Here is a 13727-nt window from a genome sequence, read left to right as displayed (position 1 = left end):
CTGCGGTGGAGATGGGGGCAATCACTAAGGCCTCTTCAAGGTAAGGGAATGTTTGTTCCCTTACCTCAGAGCTGCATTGTGGCTGCATCAGAGCTGGAATGTTGGATAGGACTGGGCCCTAAGTAAGGTGTTAGTACAGCAGCAAAACAGGAATTCTTAGATGCCAAGAATAGCAATTTCAGTAACAGTTGTGTTCTCACTGTGACAGACAAGGCATGGCAGACAGATTCTGCACTGATATCTAAAATCAATTAGCTCTTTCTAGTGGCTTGGGTGGAACAGTGGGGAGGCACAATACAGAGCTAACAAAGTTAACTCCAATGAGACAAAGGGAAAGCAACTCTATTTGCAGCTATAAGCAACAAAGGAAGGAACCAAAAGATATCAGAAAAATCTACATTTCTCTCACTAACAGTTATGACTTGTCCAAAGCAGAGCCCTGGCCATTTATGATGCTCTGAACAGCACACAGCAATATGCCTGGTGAATACCTGTTCTTTAATTTTAATAAATAAAAAGAAACATTATTCCAGGGTGTGGTCTCTTGCCTTGACTTAATTTTCTAAAAGCAGTTTTTTTTTCAGGGTGACTTTTTCCACTCTTCTGGGTAATCCAGAACAACATGGTCCCCTGTACTATTTGGCCCCTCCTCATGGGCTCCTGTTTGAGAAGGTTTTGCCAGGCTTTACTCCCCAGAACTCCTGCATCGAAAATGGTGCACCATGCCACAGTTGGAGAAACGTGCTGATGGCACAAATTACAAGCCCCCAGTCGAATGCTCCAGCCCCCACCATTCGGGCAGATTTATGTGGGCTCTTGCCGACGTTATTACAAGTCAGAGTTTATTGGGAAATTGTTACATTATGCGGAGTGTCTAACAAATTGCTTATGCTGCTATAATTGGATTACAACAGCCGCTTGCTCCCACCGGTAAGATTAGGCAAGTAGGACTCCTGCCGATCTCTGAGCGTTAGCAGTAATTTTATTTGCCTTGCCTCTCTCTTTCCTAACAACATGCCTCTCTCCCTGCCAGCTGTCTGCTGAAAAGGCACAGGCTTGTTCCTTGGCCCTAACAATGCAATTACAGCCCTGCAGATCGCACTGTTTGTGCATTAACTACAGAGCCAAAACGAGGCGAATTGATCGTTTGACTTTTGGAGCGGTCACGTGATCCCTGCGTGTGGGTGATCCGGCATGCATCAACGAGCAATGCTGCAGTACATGCCTGATGAGCAACTTGCCTCTCATTATTACCCCTCCTAGGGACAAAGACACAAGAGCCCCTCTAGGATAGCCCAGCCAGATTTACAAGAGTGCCTTACTCATAACATGGCAAAAAGGGCTAGTAGGGTCAGAATGAGTTTTCACTTCCAGGTGCAACTTTCAGATATCCAGATCTGGTGATGCTCCTACAGTGAACTGGGCTGCTATCCAATAGCAGCACTCCAATGTTTTGGCTTGAATGAATTGCATATAGCAGTGTTTCTCAAACTATGGTTTGGAACCCACTAGGTGGGTTGCAACCCAGTTTCAGGTGGGTCCCATTCATTTCAAAATTTTATTTTTAATATATTAGACCATGCTACCATGGGATGCAACTGGATTGGAGAAATGTTACAGACCTATACTTTTAACAAACTACTATGTATATTCTTTTAACAATGATAGTAAATGGGACTTACTCTTGGGTAACTGTGGGTAGGACTGCAGTCTAGACTGTTAACAATTTTCCTGCTTGATTATGTCATTTCCAGTCATGACATCACATCCGGTGGGTCCTGACAGATTCTCATTCTAAAAAGTGGGTCCTGGTGCTAAATATGGGAAAACCACTGCCATACAGGAAACAGCATGTCTATAGCAGAGTGGGCTGGGAAAAGGGTTGTGAGGTCTGATGCTTCCTGCTGAAACACCAAACTGACCAGATAACCTATGCTTTCGCAAAGGACAAGTGGTGCACTACCATACTATGCTCTTTGTGTGAACACACCTTATTTGTCCATCTAGGTAGAGCTTCAGAAGGTGTTGCTGATATTTTGAAGAAAAAATCAATATGCCAATAATGAGTCCAAGATTATTACTTGTACACATATAAGAAAGCTTTGTTTCAGCTGATGTAAATCAGTGAATAAGGGTTATATATTCAGTGCTTTAGCATCAAAACATTTTACAGCCACCCCATTAACTATATCATTTTTCTTCCCATTTTACAGACAGGAAAATCATGAAAGCTAACAACTCATTTGGAGTTACTCAGTTCATTGCTGGGATGAAATTCAAGTCTGGCTCTTCAAGGTCAATGGTCAGAGTTCTTTCCACAAGAATACAAACAGCACACCAGCAGCAGCACAGCATGCATAAAAACCCCCCACGCTTTCAATTATATTGCCTTCCAAAGATATATAGTAAAATAGACACCTGTGTGATTTTTGCATATAAGACTGCACACTTTCCTCCTATACCCACAAGAGAGAAATTCCATGTCTGAAGTAGCTCACAGAAGTTACATTCCTGTGATGGCTGGAGAAAAAAAGTCTGAATCATTGAAACTTCTGGTTTCCTCTCCCTGTGCTATAAGCTTGAAGGGTTTAGAATGCCCATCCTTGTGCTTCCCCAACTGTTAATTGACTGAAAATGTTAGCTAACAGTAGTTTTATATCCATAGAGAAGAGCAGAGGAACTCTGTTGAAAGCTGACTGGTGATGGGTACAAAATTTGATGAACAGTTTGTGGGGTTTCCAGAGATGGCTGAAGAAAAATGACTTATGTCTTTCTTTAATCCAACATGAATCCAAGTAGCTTTCAAGATGGAGGAAGCAAAAATAAATGCAAATGATATACAATGTGTGGATTTTGGAACTAAAGATGCCTGTTAACATGTAGTTTAACACTCAAAAGAAACTCCGAACAGCTGAAATACCTTATAAATAGCTCAGACCCAGAGGAAGTGCAAACGTCTGCATTGTGAATTGTAGATCTTAATTACAGACAATGGCTGGTACAGCAAGTACCACACACAAAAAAATAAACCAGTGAAACAGTTGCACTGTTCATGGCTGGCAATAACTCTTCAGGAAAATATTTACTATCAATCAGTTATGAGAAAAGGGACTCCTTGCCCATAAAACAGCACGTTGTTTCTCATACCAGCACCATTTTGATTCAGCATAATCTGAATTTAAACGGCTTGTTTCCTGCGGATATAATTTTGGAAATAAATAAAACAAGCCTTCTATCAAAATCTGGAGAATGTAGTAAGGGGGAAGGAAGGGGGAACTTGCACATTCTTGCTTCAATCCCTTTGCAGATAACTCTGACAAGTGGATGGAGGGGGGGGGGGAGAAAGAAGAGACCATAAAAATGTAAAATATTCCAAATTAAGACACAACAAACTCACACTCAGATTTTGGCCACTGTCGAGATGAAAAGCCTAATACATTGAGCATTTTAATGAATGTTTTACATAGGCAGGATATTGCGAATATTCACTGAAGCAGTGTTTTTCAACCTTTTTTTTCTTTTTGTTTGTGCAACTAACACCACCACCAGACAAGGCTGACCCAAGCTCTCCTTGTGCCTGAGGCAGTATGCTAAATGCTGCCCCCCTTTTACCTGGTGATATATCTGCTTTTCCTCAAAAAGATCATTGTCTGTTCCTCCTCTTCCTTTTTCCAGTCCAGGGAGTGGGGAGAGTGCAGTGGGTGGATGAAGGCTGGCATCTCTGGCAAATCTGCTGACAGAGGTATTAGCTTCAATTGGCCACTTGGATGGGCTGGCCCTGCCACCAGAGATGGTAGCTGAGTACAAGACTTGGGGTTTTGTTCTGGACACTCCTTCTCTAAACTATGCCTCTTCTGAAGGCTAGGCAGCTGTACAGTCATATCTTGCTCACTAAAGCACCACCATTCTTCCCTTGTCCACGTTCAGCAGAGTCAGGCCAAGTGAGCTATGAACCATATGGGCACTATGGTTGTGTGGCCAAATATCACCTGCCACACTGTGAAGTACCACCAGTTTTCCTTTATACTTCCTGTTCTAAACTTAATTCTCCCTTTCCTCCAAGTCCACATCAACTATGTGTTCACAATATCTTCACAAATCCAAAGTTAAAGAGCATCCAACCTACCCATATCTTCACTGATCAGGGAGGGGACAAGGTGCCATCTGCCTCAGGATTCTATTCTTCTCTGAATGTTGCACTTTCCATTGCAGTAACAGGTATTTTTATCTATGGACCATCCTACTGGACAGTTAAGTTCCCACAATCGCCAAAACCTAGCTTAGAGAGCCAAGCTTACAAAATAATGGAACAGCTGCTTGCTTGGCCAGCTTTCAATGAGTCTCATTAAAATCAACACCTTGGTTGTCCTTGAGCTATAGCAAAAACTGCTGGGAGATGCCTTATCTAAGCAAGTTTTGCCAGACCCTGGAGTGGCCACCCACCTATAATTAGCTGGAACAGCATTATTGGAAGGAACGTCTCAACAGTCAGTTCATGCCTTTTTAGGGTGCTGAATTAATTGGGGATGCTTAAATACTTACATTTTAAAATGTGTAGGCTTAAAAATTCTTAAGTGACTTTAAAATCATAACAGCATCTACTAACAACAGATGAGTCTTGTGGTACTTTGGCCTGAAATGTATTCATATATTTGTCATTCATTCTAGAAATTCAGGAACATCAGACTAGCTCAGATGTTTAGTCTACCTAGGCACAGCGGCCAAAACGTTACAGCTTCTGACAAGTTAAACTACTACTGCAGTTGGCAGATGCATGTTAATTGTTAGAGACCAGTTTAAACCCCATCTTTGGTTTTATATTCCTTTCACAAGGTCTGCCAGACTGCATTTGTGGATTTTTTTCCAGCTTACCAGTTATTCAGTTCTTCTTGAAATCTTATTAGAATCTTCCTGTGGCAATGAGTGTCAAACATTAACTGCATTTTTTAAAATATGAAAATACATTTCCTTGGGTCTGTTCTAAGTTTCCATTTCAGTAATCATCACAGTGATGTTCATGGCCATAAAAGCTTCTTCTGTACAAAGGGAAGCCACAAGAGCTTTTTAAGTCTCAAGTTACACTCACTGAATTTCATACAGAAGAATGCATGTCACCTGTGAAGCAACTACCATAATCTTTGTGCATACTCACAGCTGCTACCCAACTGGTATCTATGCAAAGTGGTAATCTGGGATTCAAAAATATTTGACAGAACAATTCCAAGTAAACGCCTATTTCAAAGCAGAAAAGTGACAAAGGGCACAATCCTAAATGTGCTTTGGGCTAGCACAAGTCCCTTGTGCCAGCCCAGGAGAGTTGCAAACATGCTGTAAAGCATGTTTACACCTCCTCTAGAGTCGGCTGGGCTGGGGCAGGGATGCATGCCAGCCTGTGGAGGCTGGATTCAGCCTCTGCGCTGACTTGGGCAGGGAGGCTTGCATCGGCTAAGCTCGGTTGAAACAAGGGTCTGGGGTGGGTGGGGAGGAGGCAGGAGGGAGGCGTTCGAGGGCGGGGGGGAAGGCGATCCTGGAATGGGTGGGTGGGGAGCAGGAAGCAGGGCTGAAACCCAACAGATATGCTGGATCCTAGCCCCTGTTCCTGAGCGGTGTGAAGTGGCTACAAGCCATTCTGCTCTCCTCTGACTTATGCCACCTCAGAGGTGGTACAAGTCCAAGGAGACCCATTGGGGATGCAGTGGCTTACCTCTGGCTGAGCCACTTTGGGCCCCTATATTGCGCTGGATACAGCGCAGGCCTCCTGGTCTGCCTGTTCCAGCACAAGATAGGATTGCACTGACAGTAATGCTATATATACCACACCCAGGGAAATATTTACTGCCTACAAAAGCAGAACCCCCAACGCCACCTCACCAAACCCACCAACCTATAAACATGCAAAACATGTGCCAAAGTATAAACATCCTGGAGGAACAGTGCTTGGAAAGAATACGACTTTTATCTGAGACTAGAATTCATTACCTAATTTTTGTCTCTGGCTTTCTTCTCATTGATAGTTATCACGATCCCAGGGGAAATTAAGGGAGTTCTAATTTTTGTTGGCACCTGTTTTGAGGGCACACCTTTAATTAAAGGTGCTACAAAACTACTTTGAGTCAATGCTGCTCCCTCCTGTTTTCCTGCCAGACACGTGAGAGTTCTGGTCAAAACAATGAAGTCTGAACACAACAAAAGCTAGTCTCTGGAAGAGCAGAATGCTAAGAGCACTCTGCCAAGCCATTTCATGGTTGCTTGGTAAATACTGTACTGCAAATCTTGGGAGTTTCTCAAGAAGAGGTCTACACACTGACAATCAAGAGGACAGAACCCACCTTTGTATAAAAATATAAGAAGTTACATTCAAGACAACAGTTCTATAATGCTCCGATATAACACTTTGTAAAATTCTACTATAATTAAGTAGGTCTTTATCATATTGGGAAGCTGTTCTGCAGTCTCCCATCTACCATGAGAGGATTCAAACATGGATTCAAGTTTTTGAGGGCACTAGAGAAAAAACCAAGGCCTTGCTCCTGCCCTGTTCAAGATATTGGTCCAATTCTCATCCCATATCCTCACATTCTAACTCCACTAGATTCTTACAACAGAACATAAGAGAACTGTAGAAACTTAGGCCAAGCTGACCCACGTCTACTCCATCATACTACTATTTCTACTCTGCATGCCACTAACCCACCTAGCTATAGGTGTAACTGTAATGCTACTTATACTGTAATGTTTAGTCTATAGTCACTGAAGCACCTGTCATGCTGAAGCACAAGCTGTGCAACAGCCTACAAGGATGGACACAATTCTACAGAAGTGGTTGTTCCACATAGCCTGGACTTCTATTGAGACTGTCAGCACACATGTCAAAATACAAACTGAGATTTTGGTCTTGCTTTAGGAAGAATTTTATTCTGTCTGGAACTTACATAACTCAAAAGTTATGTATCAAGGGTATAGACTAGTTTGCTCACCCTCTTGCACCAGACACAAATGGACCATTATATGCTGGATCCTATACACTAACAGACTTTATGGAAACACATTCTATACAATGGGTAGTTCAACCTAAAGAGGGAGAAAATTTCCTTCGGCTAGGAGTATATAAAGGTGTGGATTTTTTGGTCCAAAATGTAGCCTATGAAAGAAGTGTTGGATATGGTGCCTATGCAGACTTATAATGAATATTCTGGAAAATTGGAATTTCAGGAAGAAATTCCAAGGATGGAAGAGTGAGAATACCAGCCATTTTATTGGAGGTAGGAAGAGGAAAATGCCAAGAAACTGCAAAGTTGCCAGTTGGTTTTGCTAACAGATGACTACATGCACTGATCTGTCCTGCACGGCTATCCTAAACTTCTTTCCAATGGAAACATGAAGCTTAAGCAAGGCTAAACATGCCCTTTTTATACACACTGCATCGTGGTTGGAATGTTTTCCAGTCAGTCATTCACAATCCCTCAGACACGGTTCTTGTTTTATAGGAGTTATATTTAGTTGCAGGGAAAGCTAAGACAGGATGCGCATTTCCCAAGAATGCCTCTTTTGATGAGGCAATATAAAATGGAACATATCCGATTTACCATCCCTTGAAAAGTGCTTTGTTTTTAAAAATCAGAGGCTTCCTCAGCACTGTTCCCTCCCACCCCTCTCCACCAGCTGACAAAATCTCCACACTGCAATGAACATGAGACCTGCCCCCTCACCTTGGGGGGCTCCGATTGCATAAACTCCAGGTACTGGCCAGCAGAGGGGGTGAGTGAGTATCACATGCTCAATGCTTCATTGTAGCAAAAGAGTTTTAAAATATTGCCTTAAGAAAGGAAGTGGGCTGAGAGCAAACAGTCTGAATGCACATTCTAGTGCTAGCTTTCTATTTAAAGTAAGAGTGGACACATTGTTCAAAAGGTAGAAGCATTAAAAAACAAAGATTATATATGTAGACTCTCTCTCATCTCAACAGCAGGAAAAGTACAGCAAACTGGTGCACTCCTCGTATTAAAAAGTCATTGCAAGGTCAGACCTATGTGGCATTTATTCTGTTCTAGAAGTCATAAAATTTAAAAGTCAAAATAAGACTTTTTAACTTTTCTACCCCCTTTTAAGCTTTTCAGCACAGTGCCATCATAATTTCAACAGAGAAACTGAAGAGGGAGAGAAACTTAGTAGTAGTAGATACTACTTGCTGTTCAAGTTAGTGTAAGACTAATAATTGCAGGCTTTACTTACTTTGGCCACACAGTTTTCAGTCTTCATAGCCATGCTCCCTAAGCACACTGCTTCTTGGTTTAAGCAGAGTCTTGCACAGCTGTTGTACGTCTGTGAAGAGGGGGGGGGGGAAGTGATTCTGAATAAAGGAAGTTAGTTTTTCTCAAAAGGTATGCCACATTTAGTGCAGCTAACTGCAGAAAACAGTCTACATTGTACAGCTGAACAGATGTGTTCTGCATATGATGCACATCTCACTAACCCCAAAACACCCTCAAATAATTTTTTACATTTCAAAACAGCATGAAAAGAAATAGTCGTACTCCTGAGCTCTTAATTAAGAAGTCCAAGAAAAGGCAAACAAAAAAACCGCAATGCATCTATAAAATAGTTCATTTTTTGTTCTTCTGCTATCCATTATTTGCTTGAGACTGTGGCAGAATGAGAACTAAAGTAGGGAATTGAAGGACAGAATCATGAGAGGGACAAGCAAGACTGAATGGAGTATTACAGAAAGAATAAAAGAGTTAAGGACAATACATTTAAGAAAATGTGATGAGTTACTCTGGCAAGATGATTTTTTAAAAATGCATTCAGTGGATTGATACTTATAACTTGCACAGATCTCTGGACTCTGTGGTTAATAAGTACCTAGTTAAATTGTTCCAAAATGTACCACAAGCTTTTCAATTATGACAACTACCAAAAACTATTTCAAAGTTAACACCCACCTTCTTTTATATGAAAACTGCACATCCGTGTTATGTACTTGATGGATATATTCTTTTGGAACAATGCCTTGTTTAAAGCAACTGCTCAGATCCAAACCTGCAAGCCCTTTAGATCTGTGGTTGTTGAAGTGAGGCATTCCTAAGAGAGGCCCAGACTGTTTGCTGACAAGGCACAAGTTACTTTAACTGACACTTCAAACATCATATGGGCCCATGGTTTAATCATGGTTCCACACAGTGTTCACAATTGTTTTAAGTTTTAAACTTTGAATGCTGATTTAGGGAGAAAATAAAAGGATATGCTGTGACATCAGAACCTAGCAAATTCCAGTTTATACTAACCGCTGTTTATCAGCAATCCAGTTTATGAAACTGGGATTATAGGCTGGCTTGCTCATAAACTGTTAGAACAAACTGGACTTTGCTGTGTTTGGATGTCATGACAAATCCTTTTCTCCTAAACCAGCATTGGACAGTTAAAATTTCCTCTCATCATACGAAGAGATTGGGAAAGATGCACAAATCCAAGGGCTCACATTGAACTCTGATTAAACCACAGTTCAAAGTGATGTCTGAACCAAGTCAGAGTGTGTCTTCATGCTCAGTGTCAGCGCAAAAAGAGGTGAAGGAAACAATCCTTTTTTTCCTACAAGGTTTTACTCCTCTTGTGATGCAGGAAATGAAACTGTGATGCGGGTCCACAGGGACCTGAGTCTTTCTTGTTTCTTTTCGACAATATGAAGCACTGCTACTCAAGCCATCTGGTTGTTTGGTTCAATGGCTCTTGGGAAAACTTGAGTCTTCCTGTCTCTCAATGGCACACTAGAACAGGAGCTGCCAAATCTCAGCCCATGAGCCAGATCTGGCACTCCAAGATTGTTTGTCCAGGTACGATGAGGCAGTGGCAAAGCCTTACGTTCCACACCACAGTCAATGTTTGTCACCCCAATCTTCACACAGACTTGCACTGGGCAGTCGCTTCCACCAGGAAGTTGGGGTGAAGAGCCTTCTGGGGTGACTGGAAGAAGCAGCTGCCCAGCGTGAGTATGCATGAAGTTTAGGGCAATGAGTGTTGGCTGTGGTGCAGAATGGTAAAGCAGATAATCTTGGAGCACAGTGTGCTGCAGTTTGGAGACCACTGCACTAGAATATAATTTGAGAAACCAAGGTCATGTACACTATATGTAGGGTTTTCAGATACACTCAGATTTAGATTTACACTCATATGTACACTCAATTCTACCTAAGATAGTAAAACTGCTTCAACTTAGAGCTTCATTTGGAAATTACCCCCTACGCTGGATAAAATTTCCTACATCTATTGTGGTTAAAATAACAATCTTACTAGGAGACAAAAGATCTAGAAATTATGAAATGGGTAGCATGTTTTGCACTGACTGCAACCAGCAGATTGTGGATGGTGAAGGAATGATATGAACTTCTGTGGGTTATATATAACTTTACTCTTTGGGGGATATAGCGGTTGCATTTTTATATGACTGGAAACATTAGACTTTATTTCTTCTGTTGCCATTTTGTATTTCTTTCACATATTTTTGTAAGCTTGTACATTTTGTCATGCAGTGGTAGAAGCAAAGAAACATAGGAGCTTTGGCAGGCATATACAAAATGGGCAAGGACTGGCATTTACCTCTCTGATTTCTGAGCATTCAGATGAACTACCTCTATATTTTCAAACCTTCCTTCACAAGGAAGAAAACATGAAACTAGTTTTTATATGAAACCAGTTTCTGCACTATGGTATATGAAAATTCAGTGATACAGACATGCTATCTGATTCATTGTATGACTTAGCAGAAGAATTCTAAGAATGTTTATGCAGAAGTTCAATGGGATTTACTCTCTAGTAAGTAGACTTACTAGGATTAATTAACTAATTTACTGAACAAAGCTGTACACAAACAAACAACAATTCTGAAAAAAGAAGCCATACATTACTTGTTTTTAGGTTATAACCATATGAATGGCAAGAAGCATCATATGAGGAGATCCCACCCGTGTGAGACAAAGGGGGGGAAAACACCTCTCTTAAGGTGACCTGCTAATCATGGTTTTTGTAAATACTCATATTTAAAAGTTTTTCTTAATTAAATTTGCTGCCCAATTAAGTAGGGTATCTCTTAAATTGATCAAAAGGTTTTTAATTATTGAGTGAAGGTTGTCGCCCTCAGTGAAACAGCTTAATAGTCTATGCTGAGGAAACACAACAGTCACTTGTAGCTCCTTTTCTGATGAACTCACAAAGGTCAGTCTTACTTCTGACAGTCTCCCCTCCTCAAGGAGCATTCCAAACTCCACGTTTTGGCTATAAGAATTTCTGATTTAACTGTAAACTTAGAAACCTGACCTGTCCAGGCATGTCTTCCCCCATCACCATTTCTAGGCTACGGGAAGCACTGTTTGAAATGGCACCCTGATGCTGTGCCAGAGGCTGATAGCTTTGCGTTGAAGTGCTTTTAATATGGTTTTATACGGCATAGAAAGAATGCAAGCATAAACCAGTTTGTTGAAAACTACCCTTCTGGTGAAAGCTGGCTGTAATTCTGAACAAGTTTTCAATTTTCACACTGCTGCTAGGGTAAAACATTTTAAAGAGTTTAATTTTTACAGCGGCTTCAATGACACAGGATTATCTAACAAAGTAATGGCTAATCAATAGAGGGTTTAGTTGTCAGGTGAAACATATAACACACTAAAAGGGATTGATTGCCAGGCTCCTCCTTATTTACTGGAAGGTATATATTTAAAATGACACAAACTTGTTACCAAGCAGCATTCCTTTAACCTTGCAAAAGCCGTTTGAGATGAGCGTTAAGCAGCCTATAGCAACACACACACTTAATGGAAAATAATACCAACAAACATATGGTTGCTTCAAATTATGTCAGAAGCAGGAATGAGATGGAAGGATCTGAGAGGAGCAAAGCTGCACCAGTCTCTGGACAAAGGTTTCTCCTATGCACACAAGTATGAAAAAAAAATTGTAAAATTTGCACTACCGCAGAAAGTTACATAAATTTTGCAGCTTGTATGACTGTTTATATGATGCTGAAGTTATGCCATTAGAATTTTTTACCAAAAAAAATTTCAGGTTTTTTTTACATGGACTGAGGCAGCCAAAAAAAGGGGGGGGGGTCTAAAATACATAAAAGATTAATAAACAATGCTTGTACAAACACTGTTAACATGCTTCCAACCTTCTCACTGTAGTCATAAGGACCAGAAGCTTGTTTTTCCTTTGCTTTAAAACCTAACAGAAATTATTTCTTTCTTCTCCTAGTAACCAGATTTCACACCAGCAGCTAAGTTCCATAATAATACATTGTATTTCCAACTTACAGCCCTACTTATATCTGACCCACCAAGTATCTTAAAGGCTTCTTCACATATTACGTTTTTAGACGTACATCTAAGCTTTTTTCAAGTGTATACCTAAAAAATGTAAAGTGTGAATGTGACAAATAGTCATTTGAAGACACACATCCCAGCTATACTCAGAAGGTCAGGTTTGACTGCAAGCTTCCAACTGCATATGTGTATGATGGCCAAGGCCAGGCTGTTTTGTCGCTATATAATGCATGAAATGGTCCCCAGGTTAAATCCTCCCAGTGCCACTGTGAAGTTGGTCTAATGATCAGAGAATATCACCCTCTAAATGTATTACAGCTTCCCATCTAAATCAGTGGAATTGACTTTTTACTTGAAGTCATTTATTTGGCAATTCATCCAGAGGATCCCCGTATCTGGATATATCACCAGTTTTTAATAGGTGCAGCAACCAAAGTGTTCAATAAGATTCCTCCCCACTAGTCAATAATTACATGATTTATCAGAGTCAGATCATATCATAATAAAAATGCCAAAAGAAAAACATTCAGTACCACCATAATCTTCCTCCAAGTAATTTCCAGAGATGAGATTATTAGACTCTTTTTCCCATTGCTCAAACATGGGCTTTTGTAGCAAAGCACCAATTGTCAAATGGTAAGAAAATAGTTATTAGACTCTGAAGAATTCAGTGGAAGTTGGAAGTTATATAAACAAATCACTCCAGCAGATTCAGAAAGATCGCTTTCATCTCACTTACGGGGTCTTGAGAGACCTCCATTAATTATCCTTAAGGTCTTTCACACAGACTATTAAAAAAAGAAAGAAAAGATGGCAATTTATTTATTTATTTTCAGCGAGGTGCTTCTTCTGCAAGTATTAAATAATGCCTGCAAATTTAAAAGCATTTTTATAAACAGGTAATTAAGAAAAGGAAGATGAGAATTAAGTCAAGCTGCAAAGCATTACCCAGAATCCACTGTGATTATTATTTCTATATTTAAGGCCACATTCCTCATCTCCATAGCTCAGAAAACTTGTGAGGAGGGAGAAAGATCTCTGCAGGAAGTCAGTGAGACAAAATGTAGACTAGCCAAGCCAAAACCGAGAACATTTCCAGAAACATCCCCAAAGCTCAGTTTGTCATATTGCAATTACACCTTGCCTACTGCAGAGCCAGAGTCCCTATGTTTGCCACTAGGGGGAAGAATTGTCTCAACACATGGCAATGGTAGACAGGGAATGGGTTTTCCTGAGCAATTTCCATAACAATGCTCCCTTGGCTGTATGTACCTTCTAATTATTCAGTACAATTAAAATGACTAACCTAAAAACAAACAAGGTGGGGGGGGGGGTGATCAGCTAGTTTCTGAGACTTCATTATCTTAAGATTTTGTTCTCCTTTCCTTATCCATCAAAACAAGAAGAAAGAATACC

General features: G+C 40.6%; 1 protein-coding gene across 9 annotated transcripts in view; it reads right to left on the bottom strand.

Annotated features, from left to right (window-relative positions):
* BTRC (beta-transducin repeat containing E3 ubiquitin protein ligase) overlaps window positions 1–13727 on the bottom strand; it is a 173166-nt gene that overhangs the window by 66725 nt on the left and 92714 nt on the right. The window contains exon 5 of one of the 9 annotated variants that reach the window (XM_066619690.1): window positions 8233–8322. The exons of the other annotated variants lie outside the window; for them this stretch is intronic. Coding sequence (XP_066475787.1) covers window positions 8233–8322 — 90 coding nt within the window. The remainder of the gene's footprint in view (window positions 1–8232; window positions 8323–13727) is intronic. 9 annotated transcript variants of the gene reach the window in all.

This window comes from Tiliqua scincoides, chromosome 3 (assembly GCF_035046505.1).
Source record: "Tiliqua scincoides isolate rTilSci1 chromosome 3, rTilSci1.hap2, whole genome shotgun sequence".
NCBI classification, from domain to species: Eukaryota; Metazoa; Chordata; class Lepidosauria; order Squamata; family Scincidae; genus Tiliqua; species Tiliqua scincoides.
The sequence above is the reverse complement of the archived record's forward strand: the minus strand, read 5'-3'. Positions and strand labels throughout refer to the sequence as shown.